This window comes from Tachypleus tridentatus, chromosome 7 (genome assembly GCF_004210375.1).
Source record: "Tachypleus tridentatus isolate NWPU-2018 chromosome 7, ASM421037v1, whole genome shotgun sequence".
Taxonomy (NCBI): domain Eukaryota; kingdom Metazoa; phylum Arthropoda; class Merostomata; order Xiphosura; family Limulidae; genus Tachypleus; species Tachypleus tridentatus.
In genome coordinates this window covers 160,498,654-160,522,783 of record NC_134831.1, presented here as the reverse complement: position 1 = coordinate 160,522,783, position 24,130 = coordinate 160,498,654, and the positions used below count along the sequence as shown (strand labels likewise).

General features: G+C 33.0%; 2 protein-coding genes across 5 annotated transcripts in view; one reads left to right on the top strand and one right to left on the bottom strand.

The window, feature by feature from the left end:
* mus302 (mutagen-sensitive 302) overlaps positions 1 to 7,763 on the bottom strand; it is a 33,432-nt gene extending 25,669 nt beyond the window's left edge. Inside the window, exons 1-7 of one of the 2 annotated variants that reach the window (XM_076515128.1) lie at positions 7,435 to 7,763; positions 6,917 to 7,073; positions 6,236 to 6,457; positions 5,749 to 5,834; positions 2,961 to 3,063; positions 1,140 to 1,318; positions 380 to 590 (exon numbers count right to left, since the gene is read on the bottom strand). In XM_076515128.1, the coding sequence (XP_076371243.1) occupies positions 380 to 590; positions 1,140 to 1,318; positions 2,961 to 3,063; positions 5,749 to 5,834; positions 6,236 to 6,457; positions 6,917 to 7,033 (918 nt within the window). In that variant the 5' untranslated portion in view covers positions 7,034 to 7,073; positions 7,435 to 7,763. The remainder of the gene's footprint in view (positions 1 to 379; positions 591 to 1,139; positions 1,319 to 2,960; positions 3,064 to 5,748; positions 5,835 to 6,235; positions 6,458 to 6,916; positions 7,074 to 7,434) is intronic. The other variant, XM_076515129.1, reaches the window with a different exon arrangement.
* A 4,047-nt stretch (positions 7,764 to 11,810) lies between these two features.
* On the top strand, positions 11,811 to 21,161 carry LOC143257035 (dnaJ homolog subfamily B member 4-like). 3 transcript variants are annotated; one of them, XM_076515126.1, is made up of 4 exons: positions 11,845 to 12,133; positions 16,346 to 16,433; positions 16,712 to 17,554; positions 18,447 to 21,161. In XM_076515126.1, exons 3-4 carry the CDS (start codon positions 16,730 to 16,732, stop codon positions 18,672 to 18,674), a joined length of 1,053 nt encoding a protein of 350 aa, XP_076371241.1. In that variant the 5' UTR covers positions 11,845 to 12,133; positions 16,346 to 16,433; positions 16,712 to 16,729; the 3' UTR covers positions 18,675 to 21,161. The 3 variants fall into 3 exon arrangements, with proteins under 3 accessions (XP_076371240.1, XP_076371241.1, XP_076371242.1); XM_076515125.1 differs by lacking the exon at positions 16,346 to 16,433 and having other exon boundaries at positions 11,811 to 12,133; XM_076515127.1 differs by lacking the exon at positions 16,346 to 16,433 and having other exon boundaries at positions 11,845 to 12,354.
* The last annotated feature ends 2,969 nt before the right edge of the window (positions 21,162 to 24,130 follow it).

Genomic DNA, 24,130 nt, shown 5'->3' with positions numbered 1-24,130 from the left:
AACTTGTAACCTGCAGATTGTAAAGAGTCTTGTGGTGACTATTATTCACTATAAGTATTGGTATACAGTTATATACCACAACCAGTTACATCTTTCATTCAAGATATAATCAAAATTCACTAGCTACAGGTATATCTCTCTAATAACAGTGAACATATAATCCTCTTCCCAATTATAACTCACAGTCAATATCAACAATCTACATTACAGCAAGTAGGACTGAAGTAATACTAGATATTGAAAACAAAAGTGGTTCTTTCAAAAAATTAACTCATTAGATAAATTATTTTATTACACAAAACTGAAACAATGATGACCCAGTAAAGAGAAGCAAAAGTATATTTTTAAAGTTAATGTTTCCATTGCTACATAACAATACCTTTTTGATACCAAACCCTCTGAACAGATTAACAGGGCTAGGCTGGGAAACAACTAACATTCCCAACATACTCTGGGCACCAAGAACTCGACAACCACCATCTTTACACATCTCCAAACTCTTCTCAAGGACAAAAGGATGAGTTCCTTTCTCTGCTCTTTTAAGCATGGAATATTCTTGGATGGATCTTTCAATCATTCCACGAGAAGAGCTAGAAAACATTGTATAAATGAAAGCTGAGTAAACTGTGATTCTTTGTTTTTGAATTTAATACAAAGCTACATGAGGACTATCTGCACTAGCAGTGTAAGACTAGAAGGAAGGCAGCTAGTCATCACCACCCACCACCAACTTTTGGGTTACTCTTTTACCAATGAATAGTGGGATTAACTGTCACACTATACCCCTACCCCTCACAAAATACTAATAGCATTCATATTCAACAATATAATACCAAAATGACTTAAATACAAAATCAATATAATAAATAAACTAAAATTCAATCCTCACATATAATAAAATACATAGAAATTTTGAAACTTTTGTAACAGCTTTCTGCATTCCTCCAGATAAGGTACTTGAAAATGAAATGTAGTAGAAAAAACTAACGAAACACAAAGTACAATAGTGGTACTTTGGTACTGATTATTATATATGAAAAAAACAATTTTTCGTACAACAGTAGTATGTAAAGTTTTACATGAATAATACCTAAGCTTTTACATTATATATATAATCATTATGTCTATCTATACAACACCTGAGTTTATCTATGATTTCTATCTTCTCCATTAGTTCTTTCTTTATTCGCTCACATTCCTGGAAAGCCATCTGATATTTTAGCCTCGTTTGAGCAACTTCCAATTCTGCACGACGTCGCAGTTCCTTTTCTTTTTCCAATTCTTTCAAGGCTCTATCTCTTTCTGAGGTATCTAAAACCTTCAATAAAAAAAATTGCATTTGCAGTATTTCCTACTGTAAAATGATAACACGTGCTTTATTAATTTCAAAAAATAATCTATGCAGGAAAAAATGTTGTCTTAGTGTAGACATTTACCAAAAAATAAAAGCAGAGCCATGCCTACATGGTTCAGATTGTGTAGTCATCTGGTCCCATGCTGGAAACTACTATGATACAAAAAACAGTGAGAATTATGAATACCAAGACTTATACACACTGAGTTTTCCAATCATGAGTTGTCATGTAATTACCAAACTTTGAAGAAGTATCTCAATGTGGCAAAGTTTTTATGAGATGAAACAATATATTGCACCAACAAGAAACAGACCAGTACATATGTAAGATAAATCAGTTTGATTTAAGCTTCAAGTATAGGTACACAAGGAATATCTGCACTAGCTGTCCCCAAGTTAGCAATGCTGGACTAGATAGAAGGCAGCTAGTCAATATCATCCACTGCCAACTCTTGAGCTACTCTTTTAACAAGGAATAGTGGAAATGACTATCATCTTATAATATCCCCACAGATGAAAGGGCAAGCACATTCAGTGAGACAGGGATTCAAATTAATATTGTGGTGAAGACTTTAATGTTCAAGACTGAGACTGAGACCTTGTAATAAATAACACAATGAAATATAAAGCAAGAAGAATAAAGATCACATGTATCAAATAAACTTTATTAAAATCTTAACCACAAATATTTTGAATGTTAACTTCACAGACTTTCTTTTAACATCTCCTATAAAAAGCAAAACAATGAAAAAATAAAGAATGAATAAAAATATGAAAAAGCTGTGTCTTAATATACATATATATAATTAAAAAGTAAGAGAAAACTATTAACAATTCCTGAAAGAGAGGATGTTACAGGTGATTGTGGCAAGATAGAACTGATTTTCTATTTGATGGCTCAGCAACCAAATAAAAATTGAAGGTTATAAAAATTATGGTTTGTCTGAGCAATGACAATTTCATAGTGAGTAACCAACACCAAATTTTGTACTTGTTGCAGGCATTATGAATAATATAAAGACAATATGTCACAGTTCACACAACAGCAGAAATTCAGGATCTTTTTTAAATATTGCCTTATAAAATTAAGAGCTTAAAACTCATATATTATTAACATATGGATTATTAGCCACAAGCATATGCTATATTCTTTGGTATAACATAAACAAAAAGTAGTTTAATTAGATTTTCAATGTAAAACACCAAGAACTCATAACATGCAGTAAATGATGCCCGAGCAGAGGGTTAAGTAATCAGTTATGGTTGTCTTCATACTAAATAATAATTAATGGTGAACATAATAGATTAAAGTATAGAAAACAACATTTATGCATAAACTAACTATGCTGACATGTTAGATATATATGAATTAACCAGCATACAGTTTTTTGGAACCAATGATAACCTTTTTTTTTTTCTTTACATCATGTCCTGGAAGAATCAATGAACAACAAAATTCACAAGCTTTTGTCTTTGGAATGAAATTATCTGATGTTTCGCAGATTGGGAACACAATGCAGGATTCCTCGACTTTTTCCAGTTTCCCTGACCCATGGAAACCATGTTCTAAATTAACAACGTAATGACACATGGTCTTTTCACTTACTTTCAAACACTTGGCATAGATTGTTCTAATTTCAGATTTCTTTGCTGCAGCATTACACTGAGGACACTTGGCTCCCTGACCCTTTAGCCATCTTTCAATACAGCTATGAAGAAATTAAAAAAGCAAATAACAAATTCAATGATAACATTTTAATCTGTAAGCTAGTGGCATAAAATATCATTGTACTATTTTATTACATATTACAGCTTTTATGGTAAAAAAAATATTTTTTTTAAAACAGGTACGATGTTTCAATCACTGGTGCGATCCCTTTCAAATAGACAATTTCATGAGAATGATCTCACCAGTAATCAAAAACGTCCCATCTTTTTTAAAATATTCTTTCTTACTGTAAAAGCTGTAACTTGTAATAAAATAATACTAATAATCAGTAAGTAAGTTCAAAATGGAACTATTAAAGTATCAAAGTTTTATATAGAACGAATAGTTTTTATTCAATAATAATAAACTGGAAAATCAATATATGAAAAGAAAATACAGTGCTTTACAAGTGCACACAAATGCTCCATAAAATATTTTTTTGTTTTATATTATTAAACTATCCCTCATTTTTTTCAGAATTCCATGGAGGATGCCACTATTGTTTCTGCAATTTTATCCAGAAATAGCAGCTTTAACTAGTGTCAAAAAGAGGAATTGGAATCTTGGAAAGTTTTTATCTCTGCACTCATTTTCTAGCCATGAGTGATGTTGAAATTTATAAAGTAAACAAAATTCATGGTTTTCTTTTGTTTTATGTGATTTTATATAAGCTCATTGTGAAGTATATTTAGACTTAAATTTCTACACCTATGTTTGGCAAATGCTCCAGGTCACAATGCTGTTTGTAACCATTGTGGTAGACAATTTTTTTTTGTATTTAAACAATTTACCTATTCAATTTAGTTGAACTTTATTTTGTAGTTTTTTTTCTTTATGTACCTGTTACTTGTGTTATTTTCACATTAGATTTACTAGCCAAAATACCAAAATTCTATATGAGAATGCAATTTCTTCTTATACTCTAACTTTTATGGTTATTATTTTTATGTTTGCTTCATATTTCAGAGTTGATATAAGTGATAAACCAATCTGTTATTTGCTCTTTTTTTGTTTTTTGAATTAAGCACAAAGCTACACAATGGGCTATTTGTGCTCTGCCCACCAAGGGAATCAAAACCCAGATTTTAGCATTGTAAGTCTGCAAACATACCGCTGAGTCACTGGGAGGGCTTTTTTTTGTTTCTTTATTTCTTTTAAATTTCTTCTTTTAGGGTGGCATACCAATATAGAGCTCCCATCCCTGTGGTGTTTATTGGTTTTTTTTCAAATATACATTCTTATATAAATGATACCTTTTGTTTCAACACCTTTCCAATAAAACTTAATATTACAGTTCCACCATACAATGGGCTAACAATCAAATGATTTTAGATCAATCACCAATTTGTATTCAGTGTTAAAAACAAGTGGTTGCTTCTTATTTGAGTTAATTGTGTTCAAACATTTAAGTAATTACTATATCAATGGTGGAGTTACTTTACTTCATACCCATAAAAAAGTTACTGGAACATGTTAAACAAATTCACAAACTGTATCAAAAAACATGACTTTAAGATGTGTGATCATAATAACATAAGCAAAGATTAAAAACCTGAATGGTTGGCATCTTTGCTTCATATTAAGATTTCTGCAAAATGAATACCTACTGCAATACCAGTTGCTTCCTTCCATTTTATATCTTTTATTTACATTTTAGATTAATTAAATCTAATAGCCTACATGACCAACACCTATTACATTAAGTGGAAACAATATTTAGTTTAGACTTAAGCAAAATTTAACATACATTTCTTTGTCTAAAGAGTTTACCTCAGGACACATTGTAAAGAATCAGCCTAAAATTAACAACAGGATCCATATAGATCCCACTGATTTTGTTAACACATTTGTAAGCACCAAAGAGCTTCTTTAGTCTCTAATAACAGATGCTTCATAAAATTAAAAAATGTAATTACAATTGCATTAATTCCACTAATTACATAAAATTAGTGATTTCACCCAAATATTTTTTCGTCGGTTCTTTACCTTGAGTGTTGTAACATGGTAAAACATAAAATTACCAATATTATGCTACATATAGACTCCACTGATGATATATGAATGAAAAAAACTAAAATATTAAGATTAATACCACAAGAAAAAAATAACAATTTTATTTCTTAAGGCTTCACATGTAAACACCATCATCAAAGTAGCAGCTTTTAATAACACAGATAAAAAGGGAACACACAACTGATGAAATAGAAAATTGTCTGCTAAATATCAATTTGGATAAATGTCCTATGTGAATCCTTTGATTGTGGCTATTTTAAACAAACATGCAGAACATTTGTGAGCCCTATACAGCACATCTGCAATCAATGACTACTTTAAACAAACACGCAGAACATTTGTGAGCCCTATAGAGCACATCTGCAATCAATTGCCTGAGGTGGATCATAACCTTTAATGAAAGTGAACCATTAGCAAAGGGTACAGAACAAAGTTGGAATACAGATTACTAAAATTAAACATAAAATTTACAAAAAAGCAAACTGAAAAAAATGAAAATTAAAAACACACAAAATGTTTACAAACACATATCAGCAGTTAAAAAGTAAAATCAACAGTAATCATGTATTTCTCTTTTTTTAGCATTCACACACACGAGTAACCATCATCCTCCAATTTTTAGATCCCACAATGAAAAGCATGTATGAATAAAGGTCCAAATTATAAAACCAACCTGAAACCAAAGAGGTGACCACACTTTAAAGACACCAATCTGTGAACACCTGAATTAGTCCAGCGATCAAAGCAGATAGTACAAATCTATAATAAAGAAAACATAACACTTGCTTAAAATCACACTCACCACACTTGACTGTGATTTTACTCATCTTACTGCAGAGCAAAATATAAAACTAATGTGTATTTATTTTAAATGTGAAAAAGATCATTATAAATTATCTCATGCATTCAGTTGAAATTAGTTGATTGCTAAGTATGTCCTAACTCTAAACATTAGTACTTTTAAACATACTGTGAAAATAACCTACAAGCCTGCATTCTTGAATTTTGTCAGCTAACAGTAATACATCATAAAAATCATCTGTGGTGAAAGACCATATCCTGTTCACCTTATGAACTTAATAAAAGTTTTTGTAGAAATTATGTATGGTAAAATGAAATACATAAATTACAACTCCAGATAATTTTATCTACATTAATACCTGCCCATCTTCCTCAGACTCATCCAGGTTATTCTCTTTATGTTTGGGAGAAAGTTTTTGAATGCCATTTTTTGATTCTGATTTACAGCCATCTGGATTTATTACACTGGTAATAACAGATTCACTTGGTGTTGATACATCTCTGTTACGTTGTTCTACTGTGGTATCACTACCAGCCAGCACCACTGGTAAAGCTTGAAGATGTCTTGCTACATTAGTTAGCTATGAAGGAATAAATATTAAATTATTTCACAAATATTTAATTGGACTTCATCTTCCTCTTTTAAATGATCAAAGTTTTTATTAAATGAATTTTTAAAAACTAACTCATCATTATGTTTCTTGTTTATAAATATATTTTCCAATTATTTCTTTAGTAACTGCTAATTTTAAGTATTACAAATTTGCCACTAACCAAACATAAATAAATTTATCCTGATTAAAAGTCACTTTGGTTTAGCCACATTTAAAGCAAATACATTTCCACAGAGAAAAAACGTTCAACTGTTTTGAATTTGGACGTAAAAGCAACTTACAGTTTTACACATAAATTAACAACTGTTAAAAATCAAAAGCATAATAAATTTTGAAATTAGCAATCCTTTTCTAATCAGATTTTGTAATCTTTATGACAGACACTACTATGTTATCAATTATTAAACTGCTTAAAAAGTTACCCACATCATTTTCACTCAAGTGCTGATAATTAGCATCTTCCTCTGATATTTCTGTTTCATCATCATCTTCAGTTTCAACTACCTCTACATCCATACTGTCACTGTCATCTGTTGAGCTCATCTTTAATTAGTTACCATTGAGAAATTCCAAAATGGGCATTCTGCAATAAATTAAACCACGAAAAGAAAAACACATCTGAAACAGGATATGCTCTCATTGCATTGTAATGACTAAAATACTAATTATTATACTACCTCTCTAAGCAACATCATTCTGTTGTGTTAGTACTAGTAGTATTATAAACAATACATATTTTTTAAAAATTCACTTTATTCCAAACAAAATATCAATAAATACATGTCACATGCTGAATAACATCTAAACTTTGAATACTTTAGACTAAAACAAAGAATCTGTTGAAATTTAAAACCTTGAAAGTCACAAAAACTTGTCAATAGTATCTCCATAACAAAAAACACTCAAAACAAAAAATACAGAATTAACATGAAGTTTCAACTCACCGTAAGATTCATTACTTTATTATTACAACTTATAGCAGTAACATCTTAAGCGTATGACTTTGATAAATGTTCAAACATAAAGTGTAACTTTAAATTTAAGGCTGGTTCTCATTCTTTTAATCCACCAGTATCAGTAATAATATATTCTAGCATTGCCATAAAAATTAACAATAAATATTCATAAGATTTGTTCAAAATGTATAGCCAGCTCACTTTATATAAACTGCGAGAAAAACATAATTTATTGTACTTAAAACGGAGTTTGCAAAGTCTCTACAAAACATTCAAGAACAACTAATGAGCGCTCATTTTTAATTTCGCCATCTGGTGGTTTAAGTTATACTATAGAAACCATTTTAAAAGAGTCTTAATAGAATTTTAGTCATTTTCACAGGCAAATAGCTTCTTATTGATTAAAAGGAGCATACGAACAATGGTGCGCTAAAAGAAAGGGTACAGCTGGTATGCACCCCTTATATAAAAATATAACCCTATTGTAGATGAAGTTCTGAAATGTTCAGTAAATAAAATGTCACCTTTGAGATGCCGTCCCTATAGTAGAAATATTTTTCGACCTAAATCTGCCTTAAAATGTCAAACAAAAAAGTGATTAATTTATATCTGATTAAAATCGCAATTCCACAGACAGCTGAAAAATTGCACAAATATGTTAGCAGCAGATTACCTGGCAAATCTGAAAACTTTACCACTCCATGTGATTTTCAGATATTCTAACTGACTAGGAGTCAATAATGTGTTAACTGTATTGACTCTATTTATACTTTCATTAGACTTCAAAATTATTATTTATACAGCTGCCTCCAAAATCAAAAATCAAAATTTATAAGTAGAATAAATAATATTATTGAATTATTCTCACTGTATTTTAAGGACTATAAATAACTTTATATAATAAGTCTTCCTTTAAATTTTATTTGAAGGACTGTTCAAGGGATACTGAGTTTGAACTTTACGTTTTCTCAATACGGAAAGAAGATAATACTAAAAAGATATTGTACTCTATCGTTGAAACGATAGTACCAATGGACATCATGAATTAATTGCCTTTACTTAGTAGTCACAGTAATGTAGTAATTTCAAATATCGTAAGCAAAGACGTTTTTATGGTCTTCTCAAACTACAGGCAAGACATGGTAAATTATTTGAATTTCAAAGACAAAATAAAGCAAAAAATGCAAGATTTACTTCGTGAATGTATATTGTATTACAACTGCAGAGCACACAGTTGATTCTTTAAAAAAAATCTAAACTGCGAGTACACAGAATTATTATTCATAAAGTAACTGATCAACATGCTAATTCTTCTTCACAATTTTATCGTGAAATTTTATTTTAACCGTAGATCGATTAGTTAAAATAAATTATATTTGTATCTATGTTTATTAATTTGTTTCGTGAATGTTTAGAACTAAGACAAATAGTATCAAATTTACATGAAACTCTTTAGGTGTTTACTATAAACAAAAACACTACAAACGTATTTAATGTGTCAAAGAAGAATAGCTTAGTCAACCTGTATTACTAAAGTATATAACTTTCACAATAAAAAAGTAAAAATGGCGCTGACCTAAAATAATGAGAAAATAGTTTACTGCTTTACAAGACTAAAATAAGGAGCTCGATTCTCCACGGTAGACAAGAAAACAAATAATCTCTTGTGTAGCTTTGCATTAAGAAAAACAAGTTTACGGTATGAAACTTTGTAGAATGGACGGCAATTGGCTGTTGTGGAGACATACGTGTAGAGGACTGTTGCCGTCCATTCTACAAAGTTTCTTCATGAACACTCTGCCTAAACAATCTATCAAAGAAATTTATAGGAAGTATAAAGAATTTGTTTTCAAGGCATTAATCAACCAAGATAACATACTGGACATTTTGAAACAGTGACACATTATTTCAACAAAATATAATACATTGTTTGTTTTGGAATTTCGCACAAAGTAACTCGAGGGCTATCTGTGCTAGCCGTCCCTAATTTGGCAGTGTAAGACTAGAGGGAAGGCAGCTAGTCATCACCACCCACCGCCAACTCTTGGGCTACTCTTTTACTAACGAATAGTGGGATTGACCGTCACATTATAACGCCCCCTCGGCTGGGAGGGCGAGCATGTTTTGGCGCGACTCGGGCGCGAACCCGCGACCGTCAGATTACGAAGCGCACGCCTTAACGCGCTAGGCCATGCCAGGTCCTATATAATACATATAATACATAATTTCTACAGAAAGTGTAAATTTCTGTATAAACTGTAATTCATCTAAATACACATTTACGTTAGGCCTAAAGCCAAGAGTTAGAATGGTTCTCAGTTGACATATCTTATTTGTCTTGAGAGTGTTGTTGTTGTTTTTTTACTATCCTTACAAAAAATAAGTGTTTTGCGTTGTTAACTTGTTTGGGGATTTTAGGAGTGACCAAAATATTCTAAGCTGATCAAACTGTGTGAAATATCGTGGTATTCTCAATTTAGTGAACTAGTTTCCTCGGAAGTATCAGAAAGATAGATCATGTTATTAACAGTTTATTTTTTATTTTTTTGGAATTTCGCGTAAAGCTACACGAGGGCTATCTGGGATAGCCGTCCCTAATTTAGCAGTGTAAGACTAGAAGAAAGGCAGCTAGTCATCACCACCCACCTCTAACTCTTGGTCTACTCTTTTACCAACGAATAGTGAGATTGACTGTCACATTATAACGCCCCCATGGATGAAATGGCGAGCATGTTTGGTGTGACGGGGATTCAAACCCGCAACTCTCGAATTGCAAGTCGAGCGCCCTAACCATCTGGCCTTGCTGGGCCCCGTTATTAATAGTAGGGTCGACCACTGCGTAATACACAGTCAACAAATACATCACATGTAAACGAAAACTATACAGAAACAACCAAAGGCACTAAAATACAAGCAAACCCTCCTTAAGGGTGCTTTTAAAGTTTAATAGAGATCAACAGAATAGGATTCCCCAGGGATTCAGTGATCGTCAATGTTACTTCCTTAGGATCCTAAAGGTACAAGTACAATTTGATTGAGATTGATCAAAATCTACAGACATAAAAGGCAGACAGACATACAGATTGACAGAAACTTTCAAAGAGTCAAATCTGATAGTTGACCTCTCCTAGGACACTCATCTGAAGACTCTAAGGGAGCATGCCAAGTTTGGTCAAAAAATGTAGACATAAAAGGTGAACACAGAAACAGCTCTTAATAAATACTCACACACTACATTGTGTACCTTTAAAAAAAGATGTCAGAAAGTTTTTGAGTTTCTCCACATACAGGCACTTTTTCAGATAGATTTGTTGGATAGCTCTTTCTAGTTTCCTGCATACATTTCTGGAGTCATATGTCTCTTTTTAAAACTGTTGGTGTTTATCTCAGAGTCATTCTTACCAGTCTTTGGGGGCTACTCAGTATAGATTTAATTTGGTTTGACAGAGAGCTCACGTCTCTGACCAGCCCATTGCTGTAGCTCTTTCATTTTCCCACTATGACATCAATTACCCTTTTTGGAATAGTCTTCAATAGTAGTAACTGCTGTGTATACATCAATACACTAGCTTGAACAGATTTCCCTACACTATTCTGGTCATCTCAACAAACAAGGACATTTTGATGTTGGTTGTTTTCATAAACTATCCTAAACCACACTATACACCCAATTTAGCAGTTTCGTTCCACTTCATTTTGAGGAAATCTTGTGAATTGTCTTAATTTCATGCGCACGTTTACCAGTCCTCTGGAACATTTATTGCGAGAGTTACTGAGACTGAAATCTGTTTTAAAACTCAACTGCTTTCTAAACTACTTTACTGATTCCATCATAAATAAAATCGTTCAACAGCTACATCTGCTCACGTCACTGGACTATGCCGTCCCAAAGTTACAGGTAATGATCTCTTTACCACATTCAGGCTCACACTCATGAATCTTAAAGAAAAAACTGTGCATCACAATCAACAGTGTCTAGCTAGTAGGTAAAGCCGTAAATGAGAGTATTTTACAGATAAAGAAGAGATTTCTAATTCTTCAAATGAAGCCTTGATTAAACAATAAGCGGACAGCTACCGAACTTTTATTCTCAATTTATATAATTTAATTTTTTTCTAAACTTTCACGCTCAACTGTGTAATTTTATTTTCTTTGAGATAGAAAAGTTAAACAAATAAAGGATTTCAGCTTGCCAGCTTTACTACATATTTCACAAAATAATCATTATTGGAATCTTTAACTAATAAGCCCTATTATACATCATAACTTTCATATTTCGTGCTGTTAAATAATACAATAAAAATTTATTTATTTGCAATTTTTATAATGGTCCCTTTATAGGGTTATAAACAAGGACGTAAGGCAATATATATTACAGACTACACCGTTTTCTATCTGCTCATTTATTGGTTAACGTGGTGGGTTGTGTGTGAGAGTAGTGATATTTTTAAGCTGTGCTTCATACGTTTGTTTATGTATGAAGGGTATCAGTGTGGTTACTGTTAGGTAAAGGCGATAACACTTATTAACCTCTCGTACAAATTTTCAAAATGTTTTTATTATATAGAATACGTTATGACGCAAATAAAGAAAACGGGAAATAAAAGCTTCGTTGACGTAGTGGTGTCTGTGTCACTAGTTGGGATAGACCGTGTTTTTGTCAAGCTGCTATAACTTACAGCGTTATGTAAGTTACTTTATATCATTGTTAACACTTTACGTTTGAACCAGTTTAATGATATTTATTTAATGCTGAATGAAGTATAGATGACAAGTGATTGACTTGTTCACGTGCTTGTCTGTGTATTACATTATCTCGGTACTAGTTTGAGTAGCTTTAGCAGTGTAATATCACTTTAAAGTTAATATTACCGGTACAGCAACAGGAACAGTGTTTCACTGTAACTTGTAAGTAACTGCTGAAAATGATATTGTTTAAAGATTGAATATGCGAGTTACGTACTATTATTTTTTTCTGTTTTCTCATGTTTGAAATATTGAGCAGGTACCAGAAGATTGGAAGTTAGTTACTGTTACTTCTCTTTGCATGGGAGGTGGTAAAAATTATTTCATTAATTATAAACCCATTAGTCTTGCATCAGTTGTGGAAAAAGTTTCAGAAACTTTGTTAAAAGATGCTTTTTAAAGTCATTTAACAAAGTTTTTAGAATTTTATTTGACAGTCAGCATGGCTTCAACAAGAGAAAATATTGGCTTGCAAACCTCTTTATATTATTTGTGAAGGTTATTGCTCATGTATGTGAGGGCAAGGATGTAGATTTGGTGTATCTGGATCTTCATGAAGAACTTGATAAGGTGCTACATAAAGGTTTTCTAAAAACTTCTCTGTATAGGTTTGAGGGATAAGTTGATTAATAAGATAAAAAGAGTAGCTGGATGGATGAAAGCAGAAGGTTGTTACAAATGTAGTTCAGTCAAACTGGTTTAATATCTCGGGGGGAGTACCTTGGGGCTCAGTCTTAGGACTGCTGTTCTTGTTGATTTGTGTCAATGACATAGATGAAGGAATGATCAATAAGTTACTTAAATTTATAGATAATATTAAGGTCTTGAGTGTTGCTAGCTGTGGAGAGGATTATGCTGCTTTACAAAAGGATTTAGATTATTTAGTGATTTGAGCAAGTAAATGGTAGATGAATTTTAATTATAATAAATGCAATATATCACACATAGATTAGCATAATTTGAATTATAAGTATAATTTGGATGAGAATAATATTGGCAGTATTAGGAAAAAAAGGGATCTTGGTGTAATGGTTGATCAGTCTAAAGCCATCCAAGTAGTGTGATGTTGCTAGTGGTAGGTCAGATAGGATTTTTAGAGTGTATTTACAGAAATATTGATTAGCAGTCCAAAGAAGTTATAATTTCAATGTATAGGTTAGTGGTTAGGCTACATTGGAGTATCATGTTCAGTGTTGGACTCTATACATTGAATTGTTGGAAAGAGCTCAGAGAAGGGTTACTTCCTGGGATGGAACGGTCATTATGTGAGACAGAGGCTGAAACCTCTCAAATTGTTTTCTCTTGAAAAAACAGTTACTGGGGTTCTGATTGGGATGTTTAAGATTGTTTAGAGAATTAATAGTTTTGATGCATCATCTTTTTTAATATTTAACAATATGAACAATAGGACCAGTGGACACAAATATAAATTTTGGCAGGGTAGGAATTATCTTCAGCTAAGATAGTTTTGTTTTTCTACAAGTGGATTGGTCCTTAGAATGGGTTGTTTGTCTTTGGATGTTGTAGAGGCAGTAAATTTGAGTGAGTTTAAGGAAGAGCGTGATAAGTAAATGAATGATAAAAGCCAGCTTTAAGATATTTTATTTACCTTTTAAAATTATTGTAATTTAATTTACAGACCTAGATGAGCCAGCCAATAGCTCCAATGTTTTTCTTTAACATTATGTTAAGAAAAGATGCATTGATATTATCAATTCCTTTAATAACTTTAAACATTTCAATCAGATTCCTTATAAATCTTTGTTTTCTAGAGAAAATAATTTTGGAGATCTTAACTAGTCCCTGTGTTACAACCTTTATCTCCAAGATATGATTCTAGTAACCTCCCTCTGAACCTTTTCCAATAATTCAATGTCCTTACTAAAGAAAGGATCCCAAGATTGAACACAATACTCCAAATATAGCCTAACCAGTGACCCATACATTGAAATTATAATTTTTTTAGACTTGTATTAAGTATTTCTGTAGATACTACCTAAAATCTCATTTGCCCTATCATTAGCAACAACATACTTTTTGAATAGCATTAGAGACTGATCAACCATTCCCCCAAGATTCCATTCTTTCATAATATTGCTAATTATACTTAACTTGAATTAAGATATTCCACATGTACCACCTTGCATTTATTGTATGTAAAACTCATCTGCAGTTCATTTACCCAACACACTAAATAATCCAAATCCATTCATAAAGCAGTAACATCCTTCTTGCAGCCAGCGAAACCAAACACCTTGATTACGCTGGCAAATGTACATAATTTATTGACTATTTATTATTCAGTTGTAATTATAATAAATGACACAAAAACTTAACTATGATCTACACGGTATATTTATAAGGTTGCCTAATTTTGGGAATCATTGTAACTTATTTCATTGGATATATTGTCCAGATCTTAACTCCAATAGGACTTCTGGAAAACTATGAAGAACAAGTTTCAACTTGCACTTGAGTATGTTGCATAGAATAATAGCAGATTTGAATTTTAACAAGCATTATGAACTGTACCTTTAGGCACTGTGCTTGCTATTGCACATTTTCTTTGATAATGACTGGAATGATATATTTCTGTGTCTTCACAGTAATAATTAGTGTTACTGACACAAGTCTTTAAATTATAAATATTCTGAAAGTGTTCTTTAATCATTTCAAATTACTTGGTGAAAATAAGGCCAAGACCAGTCCTTGTAACAAAGGACATTTCTACTGTTGTGATATGTAGCCTAAATTTATGAATGACATTGAGGCAAACTTTAGTACCAGTACTAGGTAACATAAGAATGAACTTACTTGTGATTCACAGCTATTCAGTCAAATTAATGTGTGGTATTGGATCAAATACTTCACTGAAACAAACTAACTATTACATACACATTCACTATTAACCATTAACTCACTGAAAACAAAATAGGATTGATGTTAAAGGTTTTTGTTTTACAGCTTTAATCCTGTTTTTATATTAAAGAAAATCACCCACTAGTAAATGTGCAGAGATGAACTACTACAAAGATATAAAGAAACTAAGCTACAAAAAGAAGTTTAAAGAGCAGGTCTTTCATTATTAGGAACTTGAATGATTAAAGATCTGTTTGGTTATGGGAATCATAAGACTGAATGTAGACAGTTGGATATTAGTCATGGCTACAAGACCTCTGAACTTATTGAAAAATTATTTTCCAATGCACCTTACTTTTCAGTACTTGATACTTGCCTAAATTTTGTAACAGTTAGTCACCCTTTAAATCTTAACATTTTATGTATTCTGTCAAAATCATTTTAATGATTTCTCTCATAATTATCTTTGTACCTTTATAAAATTTCAAATTTTCTTAATTCTGCAGATAATAACATGATTTGGATTAGTTTTCATTCAATTAACGTAATTGTCATTGGACACCCTCATTGTCAGATGGGTAGATTGGGATTTTCATGTCTCAAGGGTCTTAGGCTTGATATTCATTGCCCTATATCTGCTGTGAAAAAACTGCTAAGGTTTTCTATCACTAATTTTGGTTAGTGGAGAGGCAACTGTCTGCCAATATCCACTGCCTACATTTTTTCCCCATTTCTTTCTTTTTTAACTATGTACCAGAGAGAGGGCAACTGTCTGACAGCATATTTACCTTTTTGTTTTTTCTTGTACATCCTTTGACTTGAAGAACATTGTACTAATCAATTAATTAATTGGTAAATACCATTAATCCCTCAACCCTACTTTTCAGCCTAAACTTGGTAACTAAATATTTTCTGAAAAAACAAGAAGACTTGTGCATGAGTTTATTGCCTTTGATAAATATGTAACTTGCCAAATAAAGAAAATCAGAATAGGCATAATAATTAAGGTGTGTAACTTTCCTGACCCTAAATTTACTTTTTGTTTGCAGTCAAATTATTGAATACTTCACAAAATGTTTACTAACTTTGGATTCATTACTCACAACTCATCAGCAACTGGTTACTTGTTTTTATAAATAGCACACTCTTATGTTTAGATATCTGTGAATTTAATATATTCTTGGTGTCATCAAAATGACAAATTCCTTCTAGGAAACATCTAAATTAAAATATTAAAATTATAGCTTACAGCAGTATCAGTGCATCATCCTTTCTTTTTTTTTTTTTAATACAGTTGTGAGAATGGTAGGATGAAGAGAGAAACACATAGTTTTGCATGGTAGGAACCACCATAACCTTGGACTTGTTCTTCTAACAGGGTGGTGAGAAGCCATTTCAGTAGTTCTTGTTTTTAGAAATGGCAATTTTGTCTCAGAAAGCTTTCATCATCTCATTTAAAAATGATCAATTACTGTAGTATAGATAGAAGTATTTTAATAAATATCAACACTTAAAACTGAAATTTCTTGTTCATACGTTATTTCACTTCTTAAGGTTGTTGTATACTTTAAATGAAAATCAACTTTGTGTTTACTCAGTATTACTAGTAGGAGTATTGTAAGATTTTTGAAGATTTTAGTTATTGTTTTTCTCATGTCAGGTTCTGTTCTTAAATACCATGGGGAAGGACTATTACAAAATTCTTGGCTTAAGCAGAAATGCTTCAGATGAAGAAATTAAAAAAGCATATCGAAAGTTAGCTCTAAAGTTCCATCCTGATAAGAATAAAAGCCACGAGGCAGAAGAAAGGTTTAAGGAAATAGCGGAAGCTTATGAAGTGTTAAGTGATAAAAACAAGAAAGAAATATATGATCAGTATGGTGAAGAAGGACTGAAAGGAACTGGTGGAGGAGGTGGAGGTGGCTCAGGGCCTCAGTTTACTTACACATTTCATGGAGACCCTAGAGCCACTTTTGCCCAATTCTTTGGAACTGATAACCCATTTGAAAGTTTTTTCTCAATGGGTGGGCACGGAGGGGGGCCAAACCTGTTCTTCATGGATGATGATATGAACATTGAAACTGATCTGTTTGCTTCACCTTTTGGAGTTAGTGGTCGTAATAATCCTTTCCGCTCCCAGAGTTTTACTGCAGGGAGCCCACATGTGAATAGATCAAAGCCAAACAAGCAAGACCCACCAGTCGAACATGATCTTTACCTCTCACTAGAAGAAGCCTTCAGGGGCTGCACCAAAAAGATGAAGATCAGTCGTCGAGTTCTAAACCCCGATGGTCGTTCAACACGACGAGAAGAAAAGGTGCTGACAATAAACATTAAACCTGGTTGGAAAGCTGGCACTAAGATTACTTTCCAGCGAGAGGGAGACCAAGGCTTTAGCACCATACCTGCCGATATAGTCTTTGTCATTAGGGATAAACCTCACTCTACTTTTAAACGAGAAGGCAGCGATATTAGATATGTGGCTAAACTCACTTTGAAAGAGGTAGATTGAAATTTACTTTCTTGGCCATTGACTGTAACAAATTAATGTTTCAGAAATTAAGTTTAAGTTCAACATGAATGTTGGAAAGGAAGTAGAAATTAACAAAAGAAAATGTTTGACTTTTTTTTTCAGTAACCTTAATACTTCAATAATAGTTTATTCAACTTCAGAAAGTGTATGTGCACGTGTATATATTTTATTCACAGAAAATATTTGTAGTTTAAGATAGAAATGGTTTTGGTTCAGGTGTAGCATGGCTGCTTATGGCTCATAAAATGAATTGATATGTCTATGTAACCAATTCTTTTAAATATGTTAATTGTTTATGTTGGGAAAATGTGTGTATGTTTGACATTGATGGTGATAGTGACTTCCCATCCTGACAATTTTGTGTTTTTTGTACCAAATTTGTTTTGATATTTGTACCTATAAATTCTTTGTCCAGCATTGAAATATTTGTATGTAGTCTAATTTGTTTCTGGTTATAAAATGTTAGAAGTTTGTTTTATATGCTCATATTTTACCAATAAAATAGTGTTTAAATACATTCTGGTCTGGAGGCTTGATGCAAGCCTTTCCAAAAACATAAATGCAAATGTATATTCTAAAATTAGTAAAGGTACTGGTCTTTGTTGTATCACTTATTATTCAGTCAGCTCACCTGGTATTCTACAGTACTCAATCCTTGTGCTTTGTTAAAACAAAACTTTAAGATACCATCCTGTGTATTTGCAACTACCTGGTAATGGTGTATAGTTTCACCTGTACAAAAATGTACTGAAAAATTTTGAATCTTTTTACTGATGTTTCTAATTTGTTGTACAATAAGTGTTGTTGTTGTAAAAATCAGACTTAAGTTCTAAAGTTCGTATTATTCAATTTGGTTTTTTAGGCATTATGTGGAACTAGCATTGATGTGCCTACCCTAAGTGGAGAAAAACTGATCCTTCGTATCAAAGACATCATTAAACCTAATATGGTTCGTCGCATTGTTGGACAAGGTCTTCCATATCCCAAAGAGCCAAATAGAAGAGGTGACTTGAATGTGATCTTTGACATAAAGTTTCCTGACACTTTACATGAATCTACGAAACAAATACTGTGGGATTGCTTGCCTTAAATCTCTTAGACTTGAAGACAAACATTATTGTTGTTGTTGCTTTATTTCAAGAAATTCTTTTTGCACAGAGAAAATAGGACTTCAACAGTAATTGACTGCAAATTTATGTATAACAACTGGTATGCTCATATTTTTAAACAAATACCAAATGTGCAAGTTTTGTCAATGAAATGCTAAGCCTATCTTCTAGTGATTAGTTATATATCATGTAAAATAAAACTTAAAAATCAAAGTTGAACACTTGTTTTACGTTAGTTATTAGTGTTTGATATTTAACTTTAAACTGAAGTGTTGAACTTCAATGCAGACTTCCTCATTAAGTATTTATTCAATTTCTACTGCAAAATCTTTACTGTTAAAACTTGCAAGGGAAAGAAGACATTTTAATGACATTATAATTTTGAAATTTTAAGACTTGCTTAAAATGTACTTCAAGGAATTTGCTTTTAGAAAATTAATTCAAATTTTATACAGCTTAATAATTAGATCATAATAATATTGGTTGTCAAAAGTACAGGAAGTGGTTGTATTCTTGAGACACAAATCTGAGGACTGACCACATTCCTGAGATTTATGCTAATAATTATGAACACTAAGTGACAGTGTTCCAAGGAAACTTTTAAAATGCTTGTGATTGTAAGGTTTTGGTTTTCTTAATACTTTTGGTCTAATTAATATTACTTCAGTTCTGATTGAGCAGTCATTATAATAAAACTCAAATAATGGTTTCTTTCTCTTCATTACTTATTACTACCAAAGAGCTATGTATAACATAGGAAAAAGTATTCCTGCTTAAAGCTTATCACACATACTACCGTTCTGGCAGACCCGAGTTCAGTGAGAAGGCAAGTTAAGAAACTGTTAAGGTGACAAAATTAATAAAATATTTTGTATTAGTAATAATTTCAAGAGAAACTAATTTTTTGCTTTCTGTGTTTTAATAAGCTGGAAGTTTATACAGACTAAGATAATCATCTTCAAGATATAATACAAACATCTATTAAATTCAAGGGACTAGACTTTGAAGGAGTTCTTCAAAACTCTGTGGGTGAAGAACAAACATGAGGAATATCTTCTGAACATTAACAGTTTGGTTGATAAGTCCAATGAAATAAATTTACTAAAAATTCTTAATTTTGTATAATGTTATACATGTGTTCCTTGAAGATAATGGTCAAGGACTCTGCCTAGAATAAGATTTTAAATTCTTGCTTGAGTGTTAAAATGCAAAAGAAACTGTCTATAAATTATTATCATAGGATAAATGCCTTAGTAATGATTAACAATTTTTTTTGTGCTGATATTGCACATTAAAGAGTGTATTTTGGTGATTTTAAAATACTTTATAAATTTTGTGGCTAAAAGAATTGCTCAAGTGTAGTGTCTTTTCTCTTACAAAATTTGACATTGGTTTATTACTTTTAGCATATATTTTTATTGTGATACTAACAAATATTTAATTTGTACGAACAGTTTTTGTTGTTTTATAGTACATTTTTACAAAGAGTAGTGATAAGATGTTACTTAAACTTTTTGTGTACATTATCCATTTTAGAGATGTAAATAAATTTTATTTATTGTAAAAGTTTATTGTTGGTTTTTAATGTGACAGACATACAAGTGTTTGTAAATAATGACACAGGTTTAACAAAACTTTTATGTAATAGTTTTTATTTGCCTCAAGCTTTCAAGAACTTAACCTTTGAGAAACTAGGTTTAACTGGTTAGAAAATGTTTATATCAACACAAGTTACAAATGTTAGGTGTATATACAGTGATGCTACTCTAGTTTTGTATGTTTGTTGACATGGCTAATTTTAATTTTTCCATAGTGGTGAATGTTACAGTTGTTGTTGTTTGGAAATACTCATTTACAAAAGTGGCACTAGCATAATACAGTGCTTAAACTTAGAGCTGGGTATTTTACCGATTTACCCAAATCTATGAGAATATTGAGAAAAGTAAGTTGCACTGACTGAGTTGTTTGAAGTTATCACAGGTTTTGCCCTTCCTAAATTACCATGAAATATGTTTGTATTCAGGTACATTTGTGTAATGTTTTTAAATTTCCTTGCAGTTTCTGTATGTAGTTAATCACGTCTGTATTGACCAGATGTTTTGAGGTAATAAATATGAGTTAACCCCTTTACACAAGAAAGATGACTACAGCTATTGTTGTGGAGGGTCAGTCTAACTTTAATGTGTTTTTGTATGGACTTCTTAGAAAATAACCTATTAAAACAGACAATACAGAAACATGTACAACTGGCTAGGCTTAGCACTGTGTGTACATTAAAGGTTGCACACATCAACAAATGAATTTTTGAGATACCTGACTTTCTTTGTTTTACATGGATATTTAGGTAAAATATTTCCAGAATTCTCTCTTGCTTTTTATTTCACTGTTGATGATGATAACACAGAATAAGTTTGACCAATGTAGGTGACATAACACTGTTTGTTAAAATAAAACAAAGTTTAAAAATATGCTGATGTTTGCTTGTTTTTCTTTACTTTCCATGTTCAATTTAATTTTTGCATAACAATCCTGAACTTGCATATTTTGGAAACTTCTGGCTTTTCTTCTGGACATCTGGTAGAATGAATTTGTAAGTGATGCTATGATGTATTATAGGTTTCTGAGACCACAAACTTTATAGCAGAGTAGTGATAGTGAGGACATAATCTGAGAGAGTAGTAAAGTCTGGGAGAGGCATTCCAGAGCTTTCATCAGCCATGTTGGATGAGAACACTGTCTGTGTTTGAATTGTTCCTTCAGTTGAAGGGAACCTACCTGGGGAATCCCAGGTGATCCTAATGAAACCTAAAATGGTTACACCTTGTTTCCAGGATTCTAATGCCATAGGTAGGAGTTGTGGGTGGCAGCAAATGGCATGAAAGTCTTGAGACTTGCTGGGGTAGTCTCTGGTCACCAAGGCATTGTGTGACATTACCAATTTCTAAAGAAAGTAGTTATGCACATGCTAGTTAAAATTTTTCCCATTTCATCATAATGTCACTAGAAAAAGCATATTGTTATTATCCAACAGGATTAAAATTTTTTGTCAGGAGCCTTCCATGTTATTGGTGTAAACTGAAGATGGTCCTGCTAAACTGTCTGCATTGGCTGAGGACACTATGGGATGTGATGATGTAGTTTATCATAAAACACCACATTTACTACAATGAACACATTACGGTGTGCCAAGTCATCTTATTAAGCACTTTATCCAAGGATACCACGTTTGTTAAGATGTATGCAACATCTGTGCTAGATTTTTAGTAGAATAATTGGAATTAGAAACCTGTGAGTGCTTCTTACTGCTGAAAGAATCAAGCAAACATACTAGTGATGGAATGGCAAAAGAACTGCTATGACAGTCACTTGATTGAAAGAAAGAGGTGTTCATTGTTTTCTAAGCTGTCAAATATCATGTTTCACTATATGGTATACATGCAATACATTATGTGATAATCATTTGATTATGTTACATTTCAGGAGAGTTGGTTGAAAAATTAATGATAGAAAGAGCATTGCAGTCCTTACTTTTTGAGATATTGAGCAATATTTGTTAGTAGATGTAAACAAGAAGAGGAACTCCTCGAATTCGGCAGAATATCTGCAATTAGGAACTGGGGCCAAGCACTCAGTAATGAGATAAAGCTGATAAATCCATAACTTAAACTGAAAAATCAAGGACTGGTATGAAGTAGCATTCCAAGCTGCCAAGTGGTGTTTCATTGTAGGATGAATGTGAAGAACATTCTGATGACCATTTGACTGTCTGACAGTTGATTGAAACAAATGAAACTTTGTAGAATGGATGGCAATTGCCTGTTATAGAAATATGAGTGTAGAGGATGATGTTTCAAAAATCTTATGCCTTTTGTATTAAGGTCAATGTGCATTTGGTTTAATCAGTCTTTATTCTAGTATTCTGATGGGTTGTGGAGAGCTTGTTATGATGGGCTATTTCTGATTGGTGGAGAAATTTCTTGTAGATTCAACCAACGATAGTCATAGGTTACTCACCTCTAATAAAAGCAGTGGTCTGTTCTAGTGCCTCTCGGTGTGGATTCCTGTACGTGGTGAGGGGACCTCCCAGGGAAGGTTCTGTTCTATCTGGTTACCTTCTCTGGGATCTAAACATCCACCCACGTGTTTGCCGTGCGTGGCGACCCGTGAAGGGGAGGAGGGGTCCAACCCTAACACACCACTTTGGCCTCGAATTCCTGTAGACGGGCGGCCTTTGGGTGGCCCCCCTTGGGTCAATCGGCTGGTCCACTTGGGCTAGAGTCAACCAAGTACCAGTGTTGGAAGTTCTCAACGGGTGTTGTGGACATTGTGCCTGATGCTGGTGTTTGGGTATAGTGCTCACGTAACCCTGGCATTGCTGCATTGTCCTTGCATGACATTGTAGTGCATCCCCTCGTAGGGCTCCATGGTGGGTGGGATCAGTGGGTACCGAAATTTTTCTTTTTTCCTATGGATCCTCCTTCAAAAAATTTAAATGAACTACTGAAAAACAGTCAATAGGTAAGTGACCACGTCTTGAAGACTCTGAGCAGCAATCTTCAACATCTGTAACACACGTACCTCATTTTCTTATATTACATTCTCTTTCAGAAAAAACCTTTAGGGCAATTGACCCCCTTTTTTATTCAGAAGGGACTAGAGGACTTGCTGGCTCTCCAAAGTCAGTAAAGAAGCTTCGATCTGGAGACATATTAGTTGAAACATCCACAACCCACCACAGTGAACTCCTCTTGAATTCAACGGCAATTGGGGATATACCTATTAAGGTTACCCCTCATGCTACCTTGAATTCATCACGAGGAGTTATTGCTGAGAGGGATTTGAAGAATGTCCCCGAGTCAGAGATTCTCGCTGGTCTCTCCACTCAAGGAGTTTCTGCTGTGAGGCGCATCTCCACTTGCAAAGATGGAGTTACACTGCCAACTAAGACCCTCGTATTGACATTTACATCATCACGTGCACCTGCCACCATCATGGCAGGTTATCTAATTGGCAGGGTACGGCCATACATTCCAAACCCTCTCCAATGTTTCCAATGTCAGAGGTTCGGCCACTCAAAGATATCATGTCGTGGTCCCCTGACGTGCTCGTTGCGGTGGCAAGGACCATGATGCCTATGAATGTGACATAGACCCAAATTGCGTCAACTGCAATGGTTCTCACCCTTCCTACTTTCGTTCTTGCCCAAAATGGTTGGAGGAAAAAGAGGTGCTGCGTTTGAAAACGACTCATAACATTAGTTATCCTGAGGCTCGCAAATTGCTGCCCGCCACTCCATCTCGGACATATGCTGCTGCACTTCGTTCCGCAACTATAGTGGGAGTGCAGACAGATCCCTCTGTGCCTCCAAGAGAATCGTTTTCAAAATCAATGAAAAGCCTTTTGACCTCCATGGTTGTAAAGGTTAATGAATCGACTT

Excerpts from the sequence above, each read along its gene's own strand:
- LOC143257035 (XM_076515125.1), top strand. The coding sequence starts at position 16,730 with ATGGGGAAGGACTATTACAAAATTCTTGGCTTAAGCAGAAATGCTTCA. Across the intron at positions 17,555-18,446 it reads CTAAACTCACTTTGAAAGAG|GCATTATGTGGAACTAGCAT; the intron begins GTAGATTGAAAT and ends TTGGTTTTTTAG.